At 47.2% G+C, this 22,733-nt stretch overlaps 1 protein-coding gene across 8 annotated transcripts in view; it reads right to left on the bottom strand.

Annotated features, from left to right (window-relative positions):
• Positions 1–7,692: 7,692 nt before the first annotated feature.
• EIF4E2 (eukaryotic translation initiation factor 4E family member 2) overlaps positions 7,693–22,733 on the bottom strand; it is a 28,692-nt gene continuing 13,651 nt past the window's right edge. For 2 of the 8 annotated variants that reach the window (XM_004262584.4, XM_033425241.2), the window contains exons 5-7: positions 22,041–22,193; positions 21,805–21,941; positions 19,808–20,073 (exon numbers count right to left, since the gene is read on the bottom strand). In XM_004262584.4, coding sequence (XP_004262632.1) covers positions 20,001–20,073; positions 21,805–21,941; positions 22,041–22,193 — 363 coding nt within the window. In that variant the 3' untranslated portion in view covers positions 19,808–20,000. Of the gene's footprint in view, positions 9,674–9,880; positions 12,658–15,009; positions 15,089–19,807; positions 20,074–21,804; positions 21,942–22,040; positions 22,194–22,733 lie in introns of those variants that run through there. The other 6 variants (XM_012532188.3, XM_033425233.2, XM_049712206.1 and 3 more) reach the window with 6 other exon arrangements.

Below are 22,733 nucleotides of genomic sequence, written 5' to 3'. Positions count from 1 at the left end.
CTCTGTAGTGGAATTTGTCTGATTTTTTTCCTTAGGGTTAGACGGCGGTTCTGGGTCTTTGGGAGGAAGACCACAGGGAGAAAATGCCATTTTCATCATATCGTATCAAGGGTACACACTATAACGTGACATACCTGTCGATGTTGACCTGGATCACCTGGCTGATGTCATGTTTATCACGCTTCTCTCCTGTAAAGATACTCTTTTTATCCCCTTTCCATACTGTACTCTTTGGAAGGAAGTCACTATGCACAGCCTACACTTAAGAAGAAAGGAGTTATTCCATAAATTCATTGGAATTCTTCTCCACAGGGGATTTATCTATTGTCCTCCATCTATTTATTTATTAAATAATTTATTTCTATCAGTATGGATTCATGGATATTTATTTTATACTTTGGGTTATAATCCAGTAGGACTTTTTTGTTGTTCAAATTGTTTCATCTTTGGCCATTGGGAGCTCTGTCACTCGGCTCCTTTGTCCTTTTGACATACCTCCGTTAATAGGAGGTTTTGCGTGGTTTTTTAAAACTACTTTCCTTCTTTCAGGCACTTCAAAATGCTCCAGATTCATCTTGCATTCTTCCTGCCCCAGCCCTAGAATCGGCTATTCCTCCCAGGAGTGTGGCTCTCTGTACTGAATCATGTATTTAGATGCTAAGATCTGGCTGCAAGGTGTGTTTGCTGCTACCGGTGTGTCATTGCTTCTGGTCCCTCTCAGAGGATAAAGCCAGGGAATATATATATATATATTGACACATATCTATTTTTAGTTCTGTATCTGTGTATGTGTGTATATTACAGGAAACATGATTTCATACTGACATTTCCTACTCTAATCCAGCACTACAGGGTTCCTTCCAGCATCTCATCTGATTTTCACAGGTTTTATTTTTATGGCAGTGATACACGCTGGATGCTGCAGGAAGGCTGTAGTAAACTGCAGTTATCCCCAGTCACTTCATCTTCAGTCTTTCATCTCGACATGCCCTTTACCTGCCGGACACTTAGCTACCTGACTTTGGTCTCACCCATCAAGATGAGTCGACATGCTGACAGAATGACACTTTTGAGCCCCAGCTTATGCCTGGATCCACCCTGAGGCTGCACATAATGGCAGCTCAGGACTAGGGAGTTAGGTTTGGCCCTGCTCTGGGGCCTGTTAGTATTGTGATAGTTGAGGCATCAGGCAAAGTTTGGGAAACCCATGCGGTTAGGCCTAAGATGACCCGACAGGGCCTCTTGGTCCTCTCGGTCTTGTTTAATTCAGGCTCCCCCATTTCAGTATAAAGTAAATTAATAGGGACTTAAGTTAGGACAGTGATTCGTTAGAATCTTTGATGCCTGAGCCGCGACACTGGTGAGTATAGTGCGCCATTGGGGCTGAGATGAGCGGAGTTAAGAGATGACATGGGGGGCTTCCCTGGTGGCGCAGTGGTTGAGAGTCTGCCTGCCGATGCAGGGGACGCGGGTTCATGCCCCGGTCCGGGAAGATCCCACATGCCGCGGAGCGGCTGGGCCTGTGAGCCATGGCTGCTGAGCCTGCACGTCCGGAGCCTGTGCTCCACAGCGGGAGAGGCCACAACAGTGACAGGCCTGCGTACTGCATTAAAAAAAAAAAAAAAAAAAAAAAGAGATGACGTGGGCGAGCTTCACTACCAGCTTTGATCTTCCTCTGACATCAAAGCCCATGCGCATCTCCCCTCCTTCGTGGTTCCTTGACCTCCCTGCCCCTCTCTCTTTGCCATCATCTGGATCGCTCTCTTTCTGGAATCCTGTACCTGCAGCCCTTCCCTTCTGATCTTCTTTGACTCCTACCCCACCTGCTGTTTGGCCTCACCGAGGCCTCCAGCCCTCCCTGTTACTCTGCCGTGATTTACTTTCTTCCCTGCAGGCCTTAGGCCCGTTGGCCAATCACTCCAGTTACTGGTTGCCAGCACCCTTTGAATCATCTGCAAAACTAGAGCAACAATTTATTAATTCCCAGCGAACAGAATTCAAACGCAGCAGTCAGCAGTCTCACCCACTGCTTCAAGATGATGGCTGCCGGCAAGACCAGAGAACCCGAGGAGCACGAGCCCTTTGCTGCCTTGCATTTGCTGTAAAATGCTTTCTGTGTACTGTCAGAAGCAGTGCTGTGTGGGATACCACACAATGACTAAGGCATTCTGTAACTTTGCTTTCAGCAGAAGTTTTCCGGGCAGCCAGCATCTGGATGCCTGCTCCAAGCCAGCCCTGTTCAGAGATGAAGGAGTGGCCCCTGCTGTCACAGAACCCACACCCAGCAGGAGAGACGGACAAGGGCACTGGCGTAGACCCAGGGCTGTGGGAACACAGGAAGTGCCTGTAATTCAGACAGAAGGGGGCCTGGAGGGCTCCCTGGAGGAAGTAGCATCCAAAGGGTGATAGAGGTGGGCAAAGTGTGGAGAGATGTGTAGGGGCCGCATAGCAGGAAGAAAAAGGGCATATCCGGGGCACCCCAGGAACTCAGTCTGGCCAAAATACGACCAGGGAGGGTATTAAAGAAAGAAATACAGGCAGGTCTTCAACAGTACCAGGCTTAGTAGAGTGAGCTACTACACGGGTGGATAGCAGAGGGTGTTATAGGGGGAGGTGGGAGGAACACACTGATTAGGTGAGGGGAAGATGCTGTGGGGTGAGGCGAGATGTCAGGTCACCAGAGGCCAGGGCATACCAGGAGGCAGGCAGGAAGGAAGAAGGACCAGTTACCTGCCCTATGTGAAGGGTCTTGGAGGCCAAAGGGACAAAGTGGGAGCCGTCAGGAGGCAGAGGGCGTGTACAGGGTGGGGAATGGGCACACGCAAATAGGCGGCGGGATTAGTGAGCAGGGAGCCTGGCGATGGATGCGCTGGCCGGCACTGCAGCCCGGATGGCCAGAGGGGGCACTGCGAGCCCAAGAGCAGGGAGAACAGACCTGAGAAAGAACCCCCAGGAGCCCCGTGCTCGGTGGTGCCAGGCTAGCCCAGCCACAGATGTGCTCAGCCTTTGTAGGACTCTCACCACCTTCCAGGAACTGTCCTGTGCGGAAAGTGAGCGGGGCCCAGGGAGTGCAGAATGAGGCCAAGGCGGAGATGGGCCTCCGGCTCTTGGGCCACCAAGCTTAACAGTCCTCATGTCAGTGACAGGGGAAGATGGACTGGCCAAGGGACATCTGATTGACCCACCTGCCTTCTTGGACTCGTGAGAAGAGCCCAAGCAAGTTCAATCCGCGTTTCTCTGTGCTTTCACTTTCCTGATTGAGTGCGTGGCAGGTGAGGGGTGTCCTGAGCCCCCAGCCACACAGATGGCGGTCAGGGTGGACATCAAGTCCCAGGACACAAAACCTCACTGTCTGTGTTTATGGGGCAGAAGGGTGGGGGCGGATTAGGTAGAACATTGGGTGTTTGCTCTCAGGGTGGGAGTATTGCTTCCCAGGCGTCTAGTGGAGGGGCTCTGATGAGACAATGGGCCTGGCGGACTAACATGGAGAGAATGATTTGGGCACAGTGACTTTGCAGGAATATTCATGACTGTGGAAACAGGGAATGGAGATGCTGAGGACCTACATGGTGTGGTCTGGTGCAAGGCCAGCACTCGGGCTTTTTTTTTTCTTGGCCGCACCCTATGGCATGTGGGGTCTTAGTTTCCCAAGCAGGAATCCAACCCGTGCCCCCTGCATTGGAAACGTGGAGTCTTAACCACTGGACCGCCAGGGAAGCCCCACTCAGGCTTTCTTGATGTCAGAAGGATGGTGCAGGATGAGGAAAGGATATAAAATGTCACCTGACAAGTAAACCACTGTGCCCTCCTGCCCCTCACAGGGACCGCAGGGGAAACTACCCTGCACACTTATTCTTGAGCTTCTTTGACCAGCTGGGTGGGGCCTCTCACCCCTTGGGACCACCCTGCAGCAGCAGGGGTCATTTTATAGCCAAAGGGCCCGGGTGCGCTCTGGAGACCATCATTCTTATCCATCCAAGTAACTGCAGACTGGGCGAGCCCTCCCTCCCCTGCCCTAGAAGGTTTAGGAGCTCGGGACTCAACTGACCCAAGGTCAAACCCCATCTCTGCCCTTGCATGACATGCATGACTTTCTGCAAGTTGCTTACTGTCTTTCTGCCTGTTTCTTCATCTGTAAAATGGGGACCATAATAACCTACCCATAGGGCTGCTGTGAGACTAAGTTAACTATACACATAAAGCTATCACAGCACCTGGCACTGAGAGCATTTAATAACTGGTACAATTTTCTACATGTGATACCAATCTCACCCAGAGGGAACACCTCCAGCATAAAGCCCACCGGTCGTCTCATGTCTGCATTTTCAAAGTCTGGGTGCATGAAGGTTACCAGCCCCACTGGACTGGGCCCACACTGACTACATTTGAACTGCAGATCCTCCGGGAGGCCTTCCTTCCTCCCTGGCCCCCCAGGACGCTAGAGCTCCAGTCAGTTCTCCCACCACACTCTGCACACCTCACTTGCTCCAGCCTGAGCTCCTCAAGGGTACAGCCCCAGACTGCCTATTCATCTATCACCATAGCCGCAACACTGCCCAACCACTGCCCCCCACCCCCGCCCCGGGAGGTGAGTGTTTGTTGGATGAATATTCTGAGGACAGCAGAAGCCTCCTGTGGGCTCTGTTCTCTTGGAGCTGACACATCAGCTAGCTGTACTTCTATGAATTGTTGGAACGGAGATGGGTTATGTGTCCAAGATATTTGAGCTTGAGTCAAAATGATCTTGGAGGTGAGCTCAGTGTAACGGTCACATGGAACTAAGCTTGGGGGGATGTGACACTTAACACCAAACAGGACTGTAGTCAAGGGGAAGTGGACCCCATGCGCAGAGATACGAGATGAGAAATACCAACATTTGGGAAATCCAGGTCAAAGCTCAAAGAAAAGAAACAGGGCTGGATTCGTTCCATTGCCCTTTGGCAAACCGTGAAAGTCGATGCATACTCGCGATGTGGATTTGCATTCCTTGCCCATAATGCTTTTCCCATCGTGACCATCTGTGGACTAATGGAATGCCTTATTCACCAGCATGGTATTCCACACGTTACTTTTAATCGAGAAACTCATTTCACAGCAAATGAAGTGAGGCAGTGGACTTGTGACCCTATGACCCACAGGTTTTACCTCCTTCACTACCTTTACATCCTTCACTACCCAGTGGCAGAAGCAGCTGGGTAAACAGATTTGGAATGGCCCGTGGAAGACTCAGTTACGGCGCCATGTGTCCTGAAAGGACAGAGGTGTCTTAGAGGTTGCAGTATATGCTTGCACGAGTCTCTCCCATAACCAGAATCCATGTGCCCAGGAATCAAGGAATAGAGGTGGGAGGGGTTCCTCTCACCAGTCCCCTCAACAAGGAGGTCTGCGCCTACCAGGGGACACAGAAATGGCTCCATTGGACTGCAAGTTGCCGCTCACCCGGCTATTTTGGGCTGTTCAGGACACAGAACCAACAAGCGAATAAGGGGATTATTCTACTGCCTGGGGAGCGTCCTCAAAGGGAAACCTGGGCGCTGCTACACAGAAGGGGTAGGGAGGACTGGCCGGAAGCCAGAGAGGCCTCTAGGGCCTCTTTTAGAAATAGCAAGAACGAATGGAAAACTGTAGTAAATAAAGGCTGGATGATTAACTCAGATCTTTCAGGAATAGAGGTTTGGATCAACCATACCAAATCAAGAATCCTGACCAGCTGAGATCCTCGCTGAGAGCGAAGGAAATAGACTCCGCAGTGGAAAAGGAAGTTGTAAATAAGTATCGGCTCCAGCCTCATGACAGTTACAGACTCTATACAGTCTGGCTTGCTATGTGTAAACACGCACATAATTTTCCTCTTTCCTCGTTATTTCATGCAAGTTTGGGGGAAGTTTTTCCCCTTTAGTTTCATTGTTCTAGGTTCTATTCAGATGAGCTTGTGACTGAACTGGAGGAATCAGCGTAGCCCAGAGACCCACGCTCACTGCTAAGCATTACATTTCCTGTTTGGGGAGCGGCTAAGACCGTCTTACAGTTAGTTAGCTGTAAGTTGGGCAGAAACCGAGTTGCTTTTGTAATACTACTAAAGTCCAAATATGTGTAGAAGGGTATGTATGGATGCTGAGTGGCTAAAGGGGAGGACTGTACCAATGATTAAGCCCTTACCTCTGTTTCACACTCACTGTTTTTAACTGTTTTTGTGATACTGGGCATAGAACTGGACACAATTCTACTTTGCCAGCTGGCAGACCATTGGATTCCCCCAACAGGGTGCACTTCAGCGCTGGAGGAAGGAAAAGGGACGAGCTCCAGCCTCGTGGAGCTCTGCAACAGCAGCGTGTTCCCACAGCTGAAGCCAGCTGCCGCTCCCAACGAGCTCAGCCCAGCTTCCTTCCGCCCTCAGACACCAGCACCAGGTGAGCAGCTTCCATCCTCAGAGGCACCTCCTCCTGGAGTCGCTACTGCCTTGGTTTCTTAGTGTCTCCTTTAGGCCTTTTTAATGAGTCAACAATTCTACCGTATTGTTAAAATAACGTGCATGTTTTCTGTCTCCACTTGGACTGTGACTGATATACATGGAAAGGAAATTTCTATATATTGAAATGAAGTCTCAAAACTACAGTTTTAAATCTTCCATCAACAGTCACTGAGGCTCTGCATTAAGTTTCATTCTCCCGTGGTGTTTCACATGGGCACTGGTCATTGGAATGCCCCACATGTCCATTTTTGGGCTAAATAAAACATTCCAAGCTAAGGCCTGGGGTGATTTCTTACTTCCAAATCTAAACCTTCCTTTGAACCCCCTTCCACTCCAATATTCCTCATCCCGAATTTAGAAGAATTAGAATTAACAACTATTTTGATATTAAAAATGTAAATTGCTATGGCAACGATTAATGTCAATTAGAGGACAGTTTTATGATACACTTATGTCAATGATACTGCAGCGTCCTGACTATCCCACATTATTTTGTTCTGGAACGCGTTTAAAATGAAGACCCATGCACCAAAGGGCAGAAGCAGTAGTAACAAACTACCCGTGTCCCCATTTCCACTGCATTCAAGAGTCCACAACCAGGTTCTTGATGTTCTCCATTTATTACTGCAGTACACAACTGCTCTGAAAGTGCAGCACTGACTCACTCCTGTCACAGCTTCTGCACCTCCACTGGCTAATACCTGGAAATTCATTCTTGGAGTATCGTGGACCACAAGCTTCTCTCTGGGTGGGAAATTATTGTCACTGCCAACATCACAGGGAAACACACACAGGGATAAGAGGGATAAGATGTGAATAGAGGGATGTGAATAGAGGGATAAGATGAGAAGAGCCCTGGAGAGGAGTGGGGACCAGTTTCTGAGGGGTCCTGGAAACAGCCTGCCTGTGCAAAGGGGACAGTGACGCCCCACCTCCAAGCAGCAACCTGATATGTCTGCTAGGTTGGCTCTGGCACACCTTTTCCCCTTCGTCTTTACAACTGGTGATACCATAACCGTGTCCTATCTCAGTGTAGCAGAGGCGCATGGAGTCAAAAAGAATTGAAAAGACCTCGCAAGCTAACGTGGAAAACAGGTGGTTTGGAAAAACTGACTCTTCAATCCCCGATTTAAAGCTGTTAGGCAGACCTGGAGAGCTCTAGGGGTAAGATGCTGCCTAGCAGAAATAACTCTTGTTCTAGCCAGTATGTGTTTGATGGGAAAAAAATAACTTGAATACTGCAAAGAAAAGGTTGGTGGGGGAGGCATGTGCAGCTCTAGGAAACACAAGAGATTAAAACATCTGAACAAATGAGATCAAAAAAAAAAGTAAACACAAATATGGACAATACACCATAGCACTCGGCCTGACGAAACCCTCACTCACGAACACGTTATACACATATGCACCCACACTCACACACTAATAATAGTCAGGCAGATGCCCAAAGGAGGGCAAATCCAAACATCTGCTCTCTTTGGAATTTTTATGGCAAATCTGAGTTTAGGCAAAAGTGAAGACCTCTCTGGGTCTAAACTCAGAAGGCTGCCTTTGCTCCCCATTGTAGCCAATGTTGCTCCTATATTTGTCTGAGCCCTTCACGACTGTCCGGGCACTAGAATTTATTCTTCATATTCCTGGAGTTTAAGTCACTGCTAGACCTTATCTAACTTCACCTGTAATGGAAGCACCTCCCTTTTGGCTCTACACTCCCCTGTTCTTTCAGGAAAAAACATCCCAAGACAGTGGTAATTCCAGGGTGTTCAGGAGTTGGAAAGTAGGAAGACAGTAATATAAATACAATAAGGAAATGCCTGTTACTCTCATATGATTTCTCTGAGACCAGGTGGCTAAGGCCCCCTGGCCTGCAAGGACAGGTTTTAGGAGAGGCCTTAATTTAAGGTACTGCGATCTCTGCTCACAAGAGCCAAGTAAGCCAGTGATCCTTGGAGGCTGCCGTAGGACTGGTCCTCGGTTCTTATTTCAACCCTAGGTGCTCTTTGACCTCTCTGATTTCAGTCCTTCTGGAGTCAGATCACCCAGCTTCTCTGATGTGTGCCTGGTCATTTTCAGAGCCTGGCGGCAGCAGCTGCAACATTTCTGTCCGGGCATCTTGGATCAGCACGCATCTGCTAACACGTACACCAGGTGATGAGGACTGAAAGTAGGTTTCTCCAACCACTGCAGACAGGTATAGCCGTGCAAAGAAAGCCATCCATCATGGTCCACTTTTCTTCAGATGTCCCAGTTTCCAGATCATAGAATTCACCATATTGTGTTAACACCTGGCAACAACCAGCTTTTGCTTCCCTTCCTCAATCCAAGGCATGCAAGAACCCACAGAAACAGGCTGGACACACAGGCCCTGCTCATATGCGGGAAAACGGTTTCAGAAACTGCCCTCAGCTCCTCATCCTGTTCTTGGAAGCTCTATTATAACCTAGCTCCTCATTAAACTGGATTCTGCTCTGGTTTAATTTATGAAGTCATACCTTCTAAGTCGCCTCAGTGAAACCAGTGTAGCCCACTGGATTAAACTTCTAAGTGCAGCAGTGCCTAAAAGGAAAGAGTCCCACAGGAGGGAAGACTGGAGGGCATAAGGCAGGAGACAATACAAAATCAGTAACACATTTTCCGAAAGTGGTGGGCTTGGGGGAAGAGGGGCGTGAAATAAACAAAACGTCCCAATAATTTAATGGCAGGTCTAGAAGACAGCATTTATAGCTATTCCGGGACTCTCTAACAAAAAGCTTTTCCTGGATGCACAGACATTCATAATACTGATCACGCTCAGTTGACAGCTCTGGCTTGTACACGTGGTCACGATGCCCTTTGTACAGCAGAGGAGAGCACGACAGGGTGCCCGGGAGGCATCTGGACAGCACACAGAAAAAGGAAAGGCTGAACTCCCCCAACAGAACCCCATTAAAAAAAAAGTTTGTCTATTACAAAGTCACGTTTTCCATTTTTTCCGCTTTATAAAGTCAGCGATGCTGGAGGGTGTCTAGCGGAATCCGTCCTCCAGGAATGAGTGCAAAAGGGGAGCACGAGGCTCAGGGACGTCCCCTCAGTGAGCAGATGGAAGGGCCAGCCGGAGACCTCCCATCCGTTTCAGACAAACACACACATACAGAAAAGGATTATTGCCAGCTTGTGTACTTTCACAATGTGATTTTTGTATTTCGAAAGCTTGAATTGTCCCTGAAAGAAAAAAAATGGGAGAAAAGAGAGCATTCAATACACAGGTCATCTCTAGGCAACACACACACACACACACACACACACACACACACACACGGGGAAACCACACACACACACACACACACACGGGGAAACCACACACACACACACACACACACACACACACGGGGAAACCACACACACACACACACACACACACGGGGAAACCACACACACACACACACACACACACACACACACACACACACACACACACACACACACACACACACACACACACACACACACACACACACACACACGGGGAAACCTGGCCTCGGCAGCTCTCGGGCCCTCCTGACACCCCAGGACCTTCCTTCCTTGCTCATCTAATGCCAACACAGCAACCTGCCTCCCGAGTCCCTTCAGCCACTTGGACTCAACTGGCTGCAATTACAAGAGGTCAGAAACAACCCAAACGCGTGTGAACAGGGGACTAAAAATTAATAGGGGACTAAATATTAAAGGGATACTGTGCAGCTTAAAAAAAATGAAAGGAAAAGAAACTCTCTACTAATATAGAAAGATCGCCAAGAGAAACTGAAAACGTTAAGGTGCAGAACAGTGTGTGGACTTGATATGCTGCCTCCTGTGTGAGTGAGGAAATAAGGCTCATATCTGCCTCAAGGAAGTCATACATAATAAAACGCTGTTACCTGGGGCAGTGTGGTGGCAGGGGAAGGGACACTGGAAGCTGGGCAGATGGAGAAAGAGTGGGACGCAAACCTCTTTCTTACACACAAACACACACTCATGCACATGCATTTTTTAAAAAAAATTGAACGACAGATTGTATTACATATTCAAAAAAATCAACCAACCAACCAAAAATCCCTTGGTTCAAAACTTATAGCTGCTTATGAAAGGATATTCTAAGAGGTGAAACCTGAGTACACTTTACTTTAGAAACTTAGCACGTGCACACACGCGTGCATGTGCGTGTGTGTGTGTGTAACAGATCTTGTGATGTCTTCTTAGTTGCCTCCTACTGGATGCAGACAGGTTTGGCCGCCCGCTAGTGCCTCTCCTGTTGCAGCCTAGTAATCCAACAACACCTTGGCAGTTCGTGTCGCCACTTTAATCCCCAGATCTCAGGGCTGGAAGGGGCTTTAGCGGTCACTGCATCTACTGCTCTGGCCCAGCGCTTCAGACTTAAACTCGTCTGAAATTTTGAGACAGAAAAATTCTCATTAACCTGATTTTGGAATGATTTCTTCCATTTAATTTTAATGGAACATTCTAGAAGCTTTGGTTTTAACTGACCTGTCTTAAAATTGCTACAATTGATTGGGTATCTGGCAATTGGTCCAGAATGAATTAATACTGACGAAGGAATATGCAGTTTCCTCCTGCTGCTGGCTAACAGATTCTCCTCCACGATGGTGGCAGGCTGACAGTAACTCACAGCCCTCACTACACAGACAATAACTGCAGACAAGCACACTGAGAGGGAAACTGGATGGAGCTGGCGTGGGTGAACTCTGGCTGGGAAGAAACTGATGTTATCTCAAAAGCCCACTGGTATTTTTGTAACTGACATACATGACCATGCAGCTCAATGATCAATGCTATTGAGAATTTCAATGATTTCCATCTAAGGAGTTGAAGACTGAACACAAAGAGAACTTAGTGGGGTAATCATCTTTTTAAAGGGCCTTTCAAAAGGGCAGACCCCACTGAGGGGCCGCAAGAAGCTAACAAAGAATAAGAATGCATCTGATCATAAGACAGAGAAAAGCAGGCGTTAACTGAGGTGTGCTATTTGAGTCCCCTTAGGGACGCTGTGCTGTGACAGTCTGCACAACGGAGGACACCTCTAATAACAAAGAAGTGGTTAGGAAGAAGGATTTGCTGCTTCCTTCTTCCCCTTTGATGCCATCTCTGTCCCTACAGATCAATTGGATCACAAAAGTCAACCAGCAGGGAGACTAGAAAGCCAGGGGTGTGGGAAGGTAGAGTCAGAGAATCTTCTGACTGTGGGAGAATTATCTGTCTTATCTGGAGTAAGAGAGATGGCAGGCAAATATCTGGACTCAGCCCTTTCTGCTGTTTAGTGATGTAAAGAAGAGAATCTTTAGGATTAATCATCACCATACGCAGGCCACCTGCGTTCTGGAGAACTCCTGCACTGTGCTGGGGCTGGGCCAGAACAAACCCTCCCGGTGGCAGGTAAGCTGAAGGGCTCTATAGCACCTTCCCACTAAGATACGTAATATTGATTCTAATTCTGTTGCCACAGATCTCTTCATAGTCAGAAATCTCTAAGAAGTCAGAATCATTCTAAGGTTTATTTGTAAAATGGAAATGGGGAGTGACAGAGTAACAGAGCCAGGAGAATCCAGCTGAGTTTTTCCAAAAAGAGTCTGATATAAAGAAAAACAAAGAGCAATGAGGGTGGGCAACAGGCTCCTGACAATGACAGGCTGAAGCAGGCGGGTGGCAGCTGGCGGCTCAGGTCCAGCCTTTCTAAAAAAAAAAAAAGTGGGTTGAGAAGAGCTTGGTGCCAAATTTAGTCTGAGGAATGTGTTCACCTCAAACCAGCTGGGAACTAATCCTCAGTTATGTCCCTCACCCCAGGCTGCAGGGCACAGAGAGATTAGGAGAAAGAGAGAAGGTAGACAGGAAGTGGCAGAGGCCACAATCAATTTTTCTTTTTTTTTTTTTTTCTTTTTAAAAGATGGGCTTCTCTTCTTTTAAAAGCAAACTAAAATTTAGACACTCTAGACTGAGCTCCGGAAAGCTAGACCCTCCAAGCACCTAGCAATGTGCAGACTATTGGGAAGGTTTTTGGGTTTGGGTTTGGGTTTGTTCAATGGCTTTCAATGATGTAACAGATCATTTAGAAGGAAATGATAACATCTTTACATCACGGTCTTCAGGGAATCATTCTCTGGCTATCCAGCTGTCCGGCCCAGGCCAGCTCTGGCTTCCTCCTCTCCCCCTCCCTGCAAAGCAAACAAAATTGCAAACCCCCTAGGTTTACTAGGGCAAACTTCAATCTCTCATCTCTACCGAGTGACCACACCAAGTTCATTCTCCATCAAGAGAGATCACTGCTTCTGTGCATGTCAGCCTAGACATGCAGGGACCCAGAATCTACCCCACCCCCCAACCGCCCCAAACCAGCAGCTAACTGGGACTTCTACTGAAGCCATGGTTAAAAGGGCAATGTTTATTTGTAATGGTAATAGAGGTCAAATGACACACTCCTAAAATATTAGCAGCCACATGTAACGTCACAAAACATCAGATAAATTGAGGAAAAGTATTTGTGGTTCAAGAATTATTTAAATAGCAGTTTTTAATTTCTTCATAGATAGTGATCTACTTGGAAGGGAGGAGAGGGAGGGAGGACAAGAAGGCTAAAGTTTGGGGCCTCTAAAACGGCAGCTCAAACCACCACAAGCTGGGTATGCGCATCTCCCTGGAACACCCCTTTTACCACTTACAAGGTTAAATCAATAAAGGTGAAATATGAAGTCTTTCTCAAGTCTGTTAGGACAATGAAGTGAGTTGGGTTTTTTGTTTAGACTCTAATACTCCTCTCATTCTCCCAAGTCTGTGCTTCAAGGAGAACACCTAACCCATGAATGCTCCCTTCAATCTGCCCTATAAAAAAGATATTGGGCGGGGGGGGGGGGGGGGCAACAAAAAGAACAAAGAGACTACAAAACAGCAATTATGCAACTTACGCAACTATATGACTTTTCAAAGCAATTCAAAGATCTTTTCCTGGGGAGTTTAGTGTTAGCTGAGAGGAGAGGGAATAATTTTACGTCTTCCATTCTGTCTATTCCAGTTTCATTTTAAAGCTTTTTTTTTTATGGAACCTAAGATGCTGTTGAATTTTAAAGGCACCACCATTAAGAGGTAAATGCTGCCAATTAAACTACGACAAAAACCTTTCTTATCACATTCACTGTAAGCACCCCAATTTTAGGGACATTAAAAGCAAAAGAAAAGGAACCTTAGAATTAACTATGGTAGTGCTGTTACAACATGTGCACTATAGCACCAGAGGCCTCTGGGAATGTAACTGGTTTATTTTGAGTATCTGCTGCTTTCCAGCCTACACATCAATGTATCAGTATTAGAGCTGGTACATGGTTTTCATCCATCTCAGAATTCTATATTGACTATACAGAGAAACTCTTTAAATTGCAATTTTGAAAATCTAATGTTATCATCTAGAAGCTGAATTTATAATAAAGGAATTAAACTATTGAAAAAACAGATATGAGTGGCATGAGTGTATAGGAATTCTGGGACTGTTTATTACTCAGACCCCTGGCCACCCGCTTCTGTCCCTCACAGTGTCATGACATCTCTTTAGCTCATTTGAGGAATGTAGGTCTCCTATACCTGAAAAAGCCTCCCTTCCTTCCCGGGAGAGGGGAGTTCTGAAGCAGCTACTACAGCTGACATGTTCTTTTCCATTTTAGAAATTCTCCATTTCTTAGGGATGGGTTTGGGGCGGGGACAGTTACTGTCCAGGAATGTGCTCTCGGGTCGGGCACGTGGAGATACCGTCCTTTTATCCATTCCTCTCATCCAGAGTAAATTTACCCAATTCAACTCCTTCTGCTAAAGATACAGACATGGACTTGGAACTCCCTTAACTGAAATACAAATATTCTTAAAGTGAATGCTTCAGTTGACCCAGCCTTCGATATCCCAGGGTCTCTCTCTGCCAGCAAACACGTGGTGGTCTAGCCACAATACAACCTGGAACCGTGCCTCCTACACAGCCCTGACATCTACCCCCAGTTCACTTTAACCGCTGAAACTCAGAAGTTCCATCACTTGTTTCCTCACAACTGACAAATACCACCAGCAAACGAGACATACCTCTCACCTAACCCATACTGTGGCCTGTGGAACTGTCCTATTAGTCACAGGACACTGTCAGACGGCTTAAAAATGGCCACGTCCAGGCAAAAGAAAATGGATCTCTGGGCCATTTCTAATCATGGAATGTTGGCATCCAAAGACACCAGAGACATGTCAGTCCGTGGAAACTCATTTTCCAAATCAGAAAACAGAAGTGTAGCGAGGCTCATCGACCTGCCCAGGGCTTCACCAGGAGACATGTGACCCAGGCAGGATAGGTCAGTGGCTTTGGACTCAGCGGTTTCCTCTGAGACTGTGGCATCAGTCCATGAGGAGGAGTTGAAGCAGGCTCAATGCTGGCAGAGGCAAGCCTGGGGACAAGTGGGGAGAGGGCATCCCCTTGGGAAGAGGGTCCTACGGTTGAGAGGTATGTCACAAGGTTACAGAGAAGGTAGACAAGGCCCTACCCTGAGTGTGAGAGACAGAGGGGGAGCGTCCGATCAGCGGCCGCTGCTGTTCACCAGGCCATGAAACTCCTCCCAGGCCCTGGCAAACCAGAGACAAAAAACACAATAGTACATTCAGATCAAAGGCTTTTTAACAAAGAGAGAACAGACAAGATAAACCCACACCCCATTTCAGATACCCTCAAGGTCAAGTGGAGCCCACTGATACCTGGAAGCACAGCAGTGAGGTTCCCCTCCTAGAGTTTCCTCTCAGCTTAGCGGGGTGGCCGGCACCTTTCAGGGGCAGCTGGCTCGTCTCCTGGCTAAGTCTGGCCCTTACTACTCCCTAGAGGATTTGCACGTTCTTCTAGCCACTCCTTCAACAAGTCTACAGGGGAGACCAGTGAGGTCAGAGCTAAGCTCACCCACCATGGGAGACACCTCCAATTCACTGAGGCGAAGGGCAGCCGTGCTTTCTGCCTTGGGGACGTGAGGACAGGTGGCAGAAACTATCTTTCTTCATCAGGCCTCACCCTGACGGTAAAGGGAGGTACCCAACAGCATTACAATGTCCAAAGACGCAATGAGGAAATTACACCACTTCATCTGCTTTCGTATTTCCAACCTTCTGACCCTTCTAAACTCAGACCCAAATTCTTATCAGGTTACGTGTTTCTGATAATACCCAAGTAACTATTATCTTAAAATTAAGTTGTATTATGTCACAGCAGCTCATAATTTCCAAGGGCCAATGCTCAACACAACTTTAATGCTTATTAACTTAATTTAGAAATTGGAGTTAGAAAGGGATAAGAAATGTGACTGAGGGTAGAGTCTCTTGGAATGATGCTCCACAAAGACCAGGGCCTTGGTGACTGCTGGCCAAAAACCAGGAGAAAGCTAGATCCCCTGTGTATCTGGAAGCCCTAACGCACCTCAAGTTTTCTGAGAGGAGCTTATGTCCTTCCTGTTTGCCTTAACCATTTTTCAGCCACTTAGGGACAAAGTGTCAGGTAACTTCCCTGGGAATTATATATAAAATGGGTAATTTGGTGCCTTTAAATCTAAAACTCCTTACTGTCAATTATTCCATTCTTGGTTTAAAGGGGTGATATACCCATGGTGACAACATATAGGGTTTAATGTGCTAAATTATTAGCTCACTGCAGGTTTAATATTACGACCACTAAAATATATTTTATCAGTAGGTCTCCTACAGATAGCTTTTCTTTTTTTAAATAGGAAGGGATTAAATACAGAGACCTGGCACAACAAATTCATTCTTCCAGGCAATATTCACATCAGTTTCATTAGTATTTCCCTCTTGTAAACAGCAGCATTTATAAGTTAATGATGTATCTCTCAGAATAAGAGATTGATCTGAAGTTAATGGTTTCTTCAGAGAGAGTACTGCCAAAATACTGATACAGGTACGTTAACTGAAGGAAAATAAAAGAGCACCCAATAAGCATGCCAGTCTTTATCAATTCACAAACTCAGTTTCCACAGAAAGACATCTGCTTCACAGCTCCTTCTGGAGAGATGGTAACGTGATGAACTTTGAGAGTCCATGAGTGATGTCAGAAGGTCATTTCACTCTTCACAAATGGAGATAAGGAGAAAGCAAACTCTGACGCTTGGGCAACGACCCAGGAAACCCCTCTCTTGCTCTAAAGGTGAGACTTAAATTCTATTTAAGCAATTTAGGTGTCAACAAGAAATTACAAGGCTGTGTTGAAGCTTCACCTCATTTATCCTTTTGTTTCCAGAAAGCCCTACACTAGTCCAAACAGAAGTTCTGTGTCAAGAACCTTCAGAAATATGGATGTCAGAGTCCCCTCTAATCCAGTTTAGTATTAAACTGCCCTCCCATTTTCTTCAGCAGTATTTTCTTCATATGTAAAAACTTCAACATGAAGAATGTGGGCAAAGAAGTTTCCTCATATGGATTCAGTGGAGATAAGATAGCTGGTCAGAGTCACCGGTACAATCGCTGGTTCTCACAGGCCAATGCTTGACTAAGAGGCAAATCAAACGCCTAAAACTAGGTGCGAATGTTCTAGCTATTTTCCATCAGGCATATTAGTAATATTAAAACTTGTTTCTTTTAAAGGTAAAGAAAGAACAAGTTAAATGTTAAAACTGTCATGTAAATTGAATTTCTTAAAAACATATTCTTTTTTAAATTACCGTGAGATTAATATAGCCTGCAGGGCATTCTAAACAGATTCAAATGACAGGATAACCATGAGTCCTTTAAAGACCACCTTTTGCCAGCTCACTTACCAGAAAGCAAACTCTGAGAGCAGAGATCTCATTTCTGTGTAACTCTGTACTTGCCCCTACTCTGGCCCAAATCTCAGTTCACAGCCTTGCACTCAGCTGGCCCTCATACTCATGGACGAACTTGGCCTCCTGCTAGTCTGGGCTTTACCTTGAACATCAGCATGGGGGAACATTTCACAAATGCAAAGTCCAGCAATTATGCTGGTATGACCCAGTGCCACCTGGCTATGATTTAGCCATGGCAAGAGAAGGGATGGTTGGTTCTTGCCTACGAAGTTCAATGTTTAAATACAATGAAATCTAGATGTGGTGAAGTCCCCGTGATTCGACCCATTTCTCCTCTAGAATAAATGAATAAAGAGAAGTCACCTACCCTCAGCTCTCTCTGCAGAGGGGCCTGGTCAGTCTTCCCAACACTGTGGCCCACTGAGTGCAGCTGGCCCTGTCTTCCCTCTCCCATTCTAGGCCAGAGGCACGAAGGGACTCAAGAGACTACTCCAAAGAGAAATTTCCTCACAAGAGGCACTGCTGCTCTATATGGCTCTGCGCCCCAAGTCTTATCCTGTGGTCCCGTGATTCTGGGTTGCAAGTCTGGCTGCGTTATGAGATTGTCCTCAAAGTGGCGGATACAGTGAATCACTTGATGCCTGCAAGGACCCAAATCTCTGAAATCTCAGCTATGATTGGCCTCATTAGAAACAGCCACACCACTGAGCTAACACTCAACTGAACCAGTTTCACAGTGGGACCCACGCACCCTTAAGGGGCTAACTGTTGGCAATAAGCAAGGGTACGAGGCAGCAGGCAGCATCCCCTCTGCAGCAAAGCAGCTCGTCACGCCCTGTGCACAGCATCAGCCTCTCGGGAGTGCAGCAGGAAAAGGCCACAAGCAGTGTGATCAGGGGAAGCCTGGGAAAACCAGATAGTTGAAAAAGGACACCGGAGACTGGACTGAAACAGAGCAAGGTGGAGGTACGCTTGACTGAGAAATCTAACCCACCCCTAAAGAATTCCCCTCACCATTTCCAGGAGCCCTAATCTCCAGAGCAGCTGGGAGAGAACTGCGGCTCTTTCCTCCTCATTTCCCCGAATTCTCAAGTCCAAGCAGCTCCAGTTCCTTGGCTCAAACAGAGCCACACCTGTGGGAGAGCCACAAGGAGCAGAGCAAAGCAGAACAGTTCCGGTTTCTGCTCAGATGTGGCAAGGATCACAGGGGTCTCACGGTCAGTTTGGTGCTTTCTCATCAACTCTTACTTTGGAAGGTGACATCAAGCTCATCCCCTGCACCAGTTACATTAGCTGAAATTAACGTCAATACATGTAACATTATAGTGGAAGGCAAGAGGGAAAGGGCCATAGAAGGTAATTCTTTGACAAACGCTGAAAACAGAGAGAACAGGCATTTCCATACATCAACAAGTCTCCATCTTCTAGGTCCTTCACCCAATTTGGGGTACGTAACAGAAAAAAGCAACGACACCACACCTCCAGGAGGCTGAGCCCAAGGCGCTCTAGTCCCAGTGTGTGTTCTGTGGGATCCCAGGCCACGTGGAGCCCGATGGTCAGTGAGGATGGTATAGCTCAGGGCGCTGCCGCCATAATGGAAGCGCACAGCCACTCTGGCAAACTCCACGTTACGCCCACAGCCACCTTCACAGGCGCGATCAGGCAACCTGGCCTAGTGCGGGCAAGTGTTTCACTTCTGGTTTTGGTGGTAGCTCCTCAGAAAGCCTAAAGTAACGTAAGGCTTGCTGAAATTCTACATGCAGGTTAGGGGCCTGAAGGCCGAGCTGCAGCACATACATGCCAAGCCACGAAGCACATGAGGGGCTGGTATGTGCTGTGTGTGGTCAGATGCCCTAAGGAGCACACTCAAGCAGGACAAAGACATCTCCCCACCCCAGGTCCTGATGCACAACAACCCTGGGGACTGGGAGGAAGGGAAGGGCTAGAACCTTGAGACCGTGCAAGCAGGGCAAGCTCAAAGAGGAAGATGATCTGGCTCTAAGGGGACAGCAGAAGGGAGAAGGCTGGCAAAGAGCTTGTGGCTTGGGCGGCTTTAGCACAGTGAGTAAACCCCATTAACACAAAGCAAGAAGCTCTATACGTACAGCCGCACACAGACGGAAGCAGGGCTTTACCTCCAAGCAAGAGATTTCTTTGAAGTAAGACATACAAAGTCAGCAAAGCAAAGGCCAAGGATCCCCCTTTCCAACCGTACGGACTTTCAAGCTGAATTCTAAGTCAGAAATCACTCTGTTCTGGTCATCGGCATGACTAGATGGAAACTAAAATTCAAATACCAAAAAAATGGGGTCTCATTTTGAGAGCTAGATATCACCTCATTATGTCGGACCTCAGCAGAACTGGAACAAAATACCATGTGACGTTATACAATGGGCTTATGGAAATGAGGCTGCGTTCCCCGGATGGCCCTCCGCGGAGAAGTCTGTGCCATTCCTTAATATGGTGACAGTCAGTCTGAAAGGCCACTTCTTTGATGCACCATAAAGAGCAAGAGCATGAGACAAGCTAGTTTAGCACCATTTATTAAGTGATCTCAGCTGTTGTTGTAGCTGCTGCGTGTCAGCCTGTTCTTAAAACATAAAATGCTCTTCCGGTTCCTCTTGTCCGGGACAGAAGGGTCTTCCAGGTAGCGCGCCAACAGAGCAAGAGACTCCGACGATGCCAGCTTCAGTGACGGTGCCATCCAGAGAGGGAGAGGGTCACGGCACATTCAACCGCGGCTTCCAGAGGTTTTGAAAAAGGAGCCTTTGGGGGCCCAGCCTGCCTGGCATTCTAGTGAAAGTGCAAAATGTTGGCACATTGGGAGAGAAAGAGAGGGAGACGCGAGGAAAAGTAGCATCTAGGTATCAAGGAGGGCTTTCTGGTCCCTGCAGCTGCAGGGCTGGAGTACTAGGCAGGCCTCTGGATAAGGCAGCAAGCAGCAGGCTAAGGCAATAAGCCCCAAGGCTCTCCTAGACTCTAAGGACTTGTATGTGTTTCTACAAAAGTCAGGAAGAACTGCTTCAGGGTATTAGAGCGGGAGAACAGTGGAGAGGGGAGAGCTGAAAAATACCTCTTTCCCTTTCCTATCCAGGTGAAAAGGTTGCTTCTGGGGGGGATGGGGGTGGAGAGCATTTGGGAACCTTGAATGTAAGAGTCCTAGAAAAGGTAGGTGTGGGTCTCTCCAGCCTAGACTGAGTCTGGCTGGAGGGCAGAAACTACCTGTATTCCAGAACAAAGAATAGGAAAAATCTGCCTAGAGAAAAACAATGCTGACCCGGGGACTGCCGAGGCAAGCAATCAGGGTCATGGCTAGCTAATAACTGTTGGTGGCGACAATGAGCCACACCCAGCCATGTGATACAGACCACCTCCTATGGCAGCATTCCCAATTAAAAACTGGCGCTTAGCTAGTTTAAGCCAGTTCCACCCACAATACGATCTGTAAATTCAGGGGAAAAAGATTCCCAAATGGTCTGCCTGCTGAACACCATGGCTGGGCTCATTACTAGTAATGTTTTTAATAAGCAGGATGATGATATTATTACTAATGATGACGATGAGAGCAATAATACTTGGCCCTGTAAGAGCATTCTCCATCTGAGGACCTTCAATTACAAAGATTAAATCAGCCTCAAACAACCCTGTTGGGTAAAGCGTTATTATCCATTTTACCGATGGGGAAACTGAAGCAGAGTGGCAGAGAGACTTTTCAAAGGCACACACTGATATTAGAGTCAAAGGAGAGAACTAAACCTCCAAGTCCTGACTCCTAGTTGGCTCGCTCTCCCTCCAGTTGTGAGGAAAATCTAACAGCCACTCCCCACAACGTTTTCATAATAACCTGGATTTATTTATGACATTCAATCACTGAAGGAGCAACCCTAGCCAGTGATTCTCATTTGTGGACGTCCAGCTCCACTTCCTTGAGTCTTAGGTAGACTGCAAAGCTAATTTCCCCTTTGGCATCCATGCTCCCCTTAGATTCTACTCCCACAAACACGCTACTCTGCTTCCTCTACGAGTTCAGCTCTACACACAAGGAAATGGAGTCATCACTCCTGATACGAAGTCGATTTCCCAGGACAAAGAAAACAGACTGAAGCTAACAGGTTAAAAAGACATGCAAAAGTGGAGTCAGGGGCAGACAGGGAGGAGGGCCTTACTGTTCAGTGAAATTATCTTAAAAATCAGCAAGAAAAAGAAGAGCACTTTGTCTTTCATTCTACGACAGTGGTTAGTGCATGAAAGACAAGACAGCCTGTGAGAATAAAGCAAGCCCAGGCAGTGCAACTGGGATTCTGCAGAAGGGCTCTCTCTCATAAAAAGCACCCCACAGTGTAGGTGGACAGGGAACCTTGCCAGCAAAGAACTGCTACAGGTGGCCAGAAGCACTAGGGGAAGACTGGTCTGTCCCTTCTCCTGAAGTCAGTCTCTGTACGACCACATTCCTCTGGGCCCAACTAAGGACCTACTTTTGCTAAACTTAGGGACACGCCCCCCGCAAGCCCCCACAACACATACTTGATGCTGTCGGTGTGGGTTTTGTACTCCATAATGGTGTTGGGAGGTAGGTTAAGCACTCGCCGAAGCGTATCCCGGATGCGGGCTGTGGTGGCTTGGTCGCTGGCAGTCTTATTCCATATTGAAATAATGTCCTCCTACAGGAGGAACGACAGAAGGAATCATCAAAGCAAATCGGAGGCAGTGAGAAGAGTAAAGGCAACATGAGGAGCAGACCTGCCCGTGGGGTGGCTTACCTGAAACCGGACAGAGACCACAGCCCCACAGATCTCCTCCCCAACCATGAACTGTTCCCCCAACATGGCCAGGATGAGATTCTCCCAGCAACGGGATGCCAAGCCCTTCCGCAGCCGAATAATCCACTTGCCACCATTTTTATTTGCATCATCCTGTGAAAAGAGAGAAAGCATTTAAAGTTAAAATATGGTTTCACAGCTCTTTTGCTTTAGGGCCAACGATCCCTTGATCACTAAGAAGTCTTGTTGCTTCCCAATTACTCAACTCTATAGGAAAAAATGGCCAAACGGACCCTTTAAAAATAATCCTCTCTTGGGAATTCCCTGGCGGTCCAGTGGTTAGGGCTTGGCACTTTCACTGCCGGGGCCCCAGGTTTGATCCCTGGTGGGGGAACTAAGATCCTGCAAGCCGCGGCGTAGCCAAAATGATAATATACGCCAAAATGATAATAATAATCATCATCATCCTTTTTCAGAACTACATCAAAATGAAATGTCAGATTTCAAACAGATTTCCTTACTTCATTCGCCAGAAGTTTATCAAGAGTTACCATGTCCCAAATACAGACATGAAGCCACAGTCCCTACCTAGATCCAGTCTAGTGAAGAAGATAGACAAGAAAATTAATTCCAGCAGTACAGTTTGACAAGTACTGCTGTAACACAGATATGCATAGGAAGTTCAGAAAGAAC

This window comes from Orcinus orca, chromosome 7, assembly GCF_937001465.1.
Source record: "Orcinus orca chromosome 7, mOrcOrc1.1, whole genome shotgun sequence".
Taxonomy (NCBI): domain Eukaryota; kingdom Metazoa; phylum Chordata; class Mammalia; order Artiodactyla; family Delphinidae; genus Orcinus; species Orcinus orca.
Note: the sequence above shows the minus strand (reverse complement) of the source record. Positions and strands in the feature narration are given on the sequence as shown.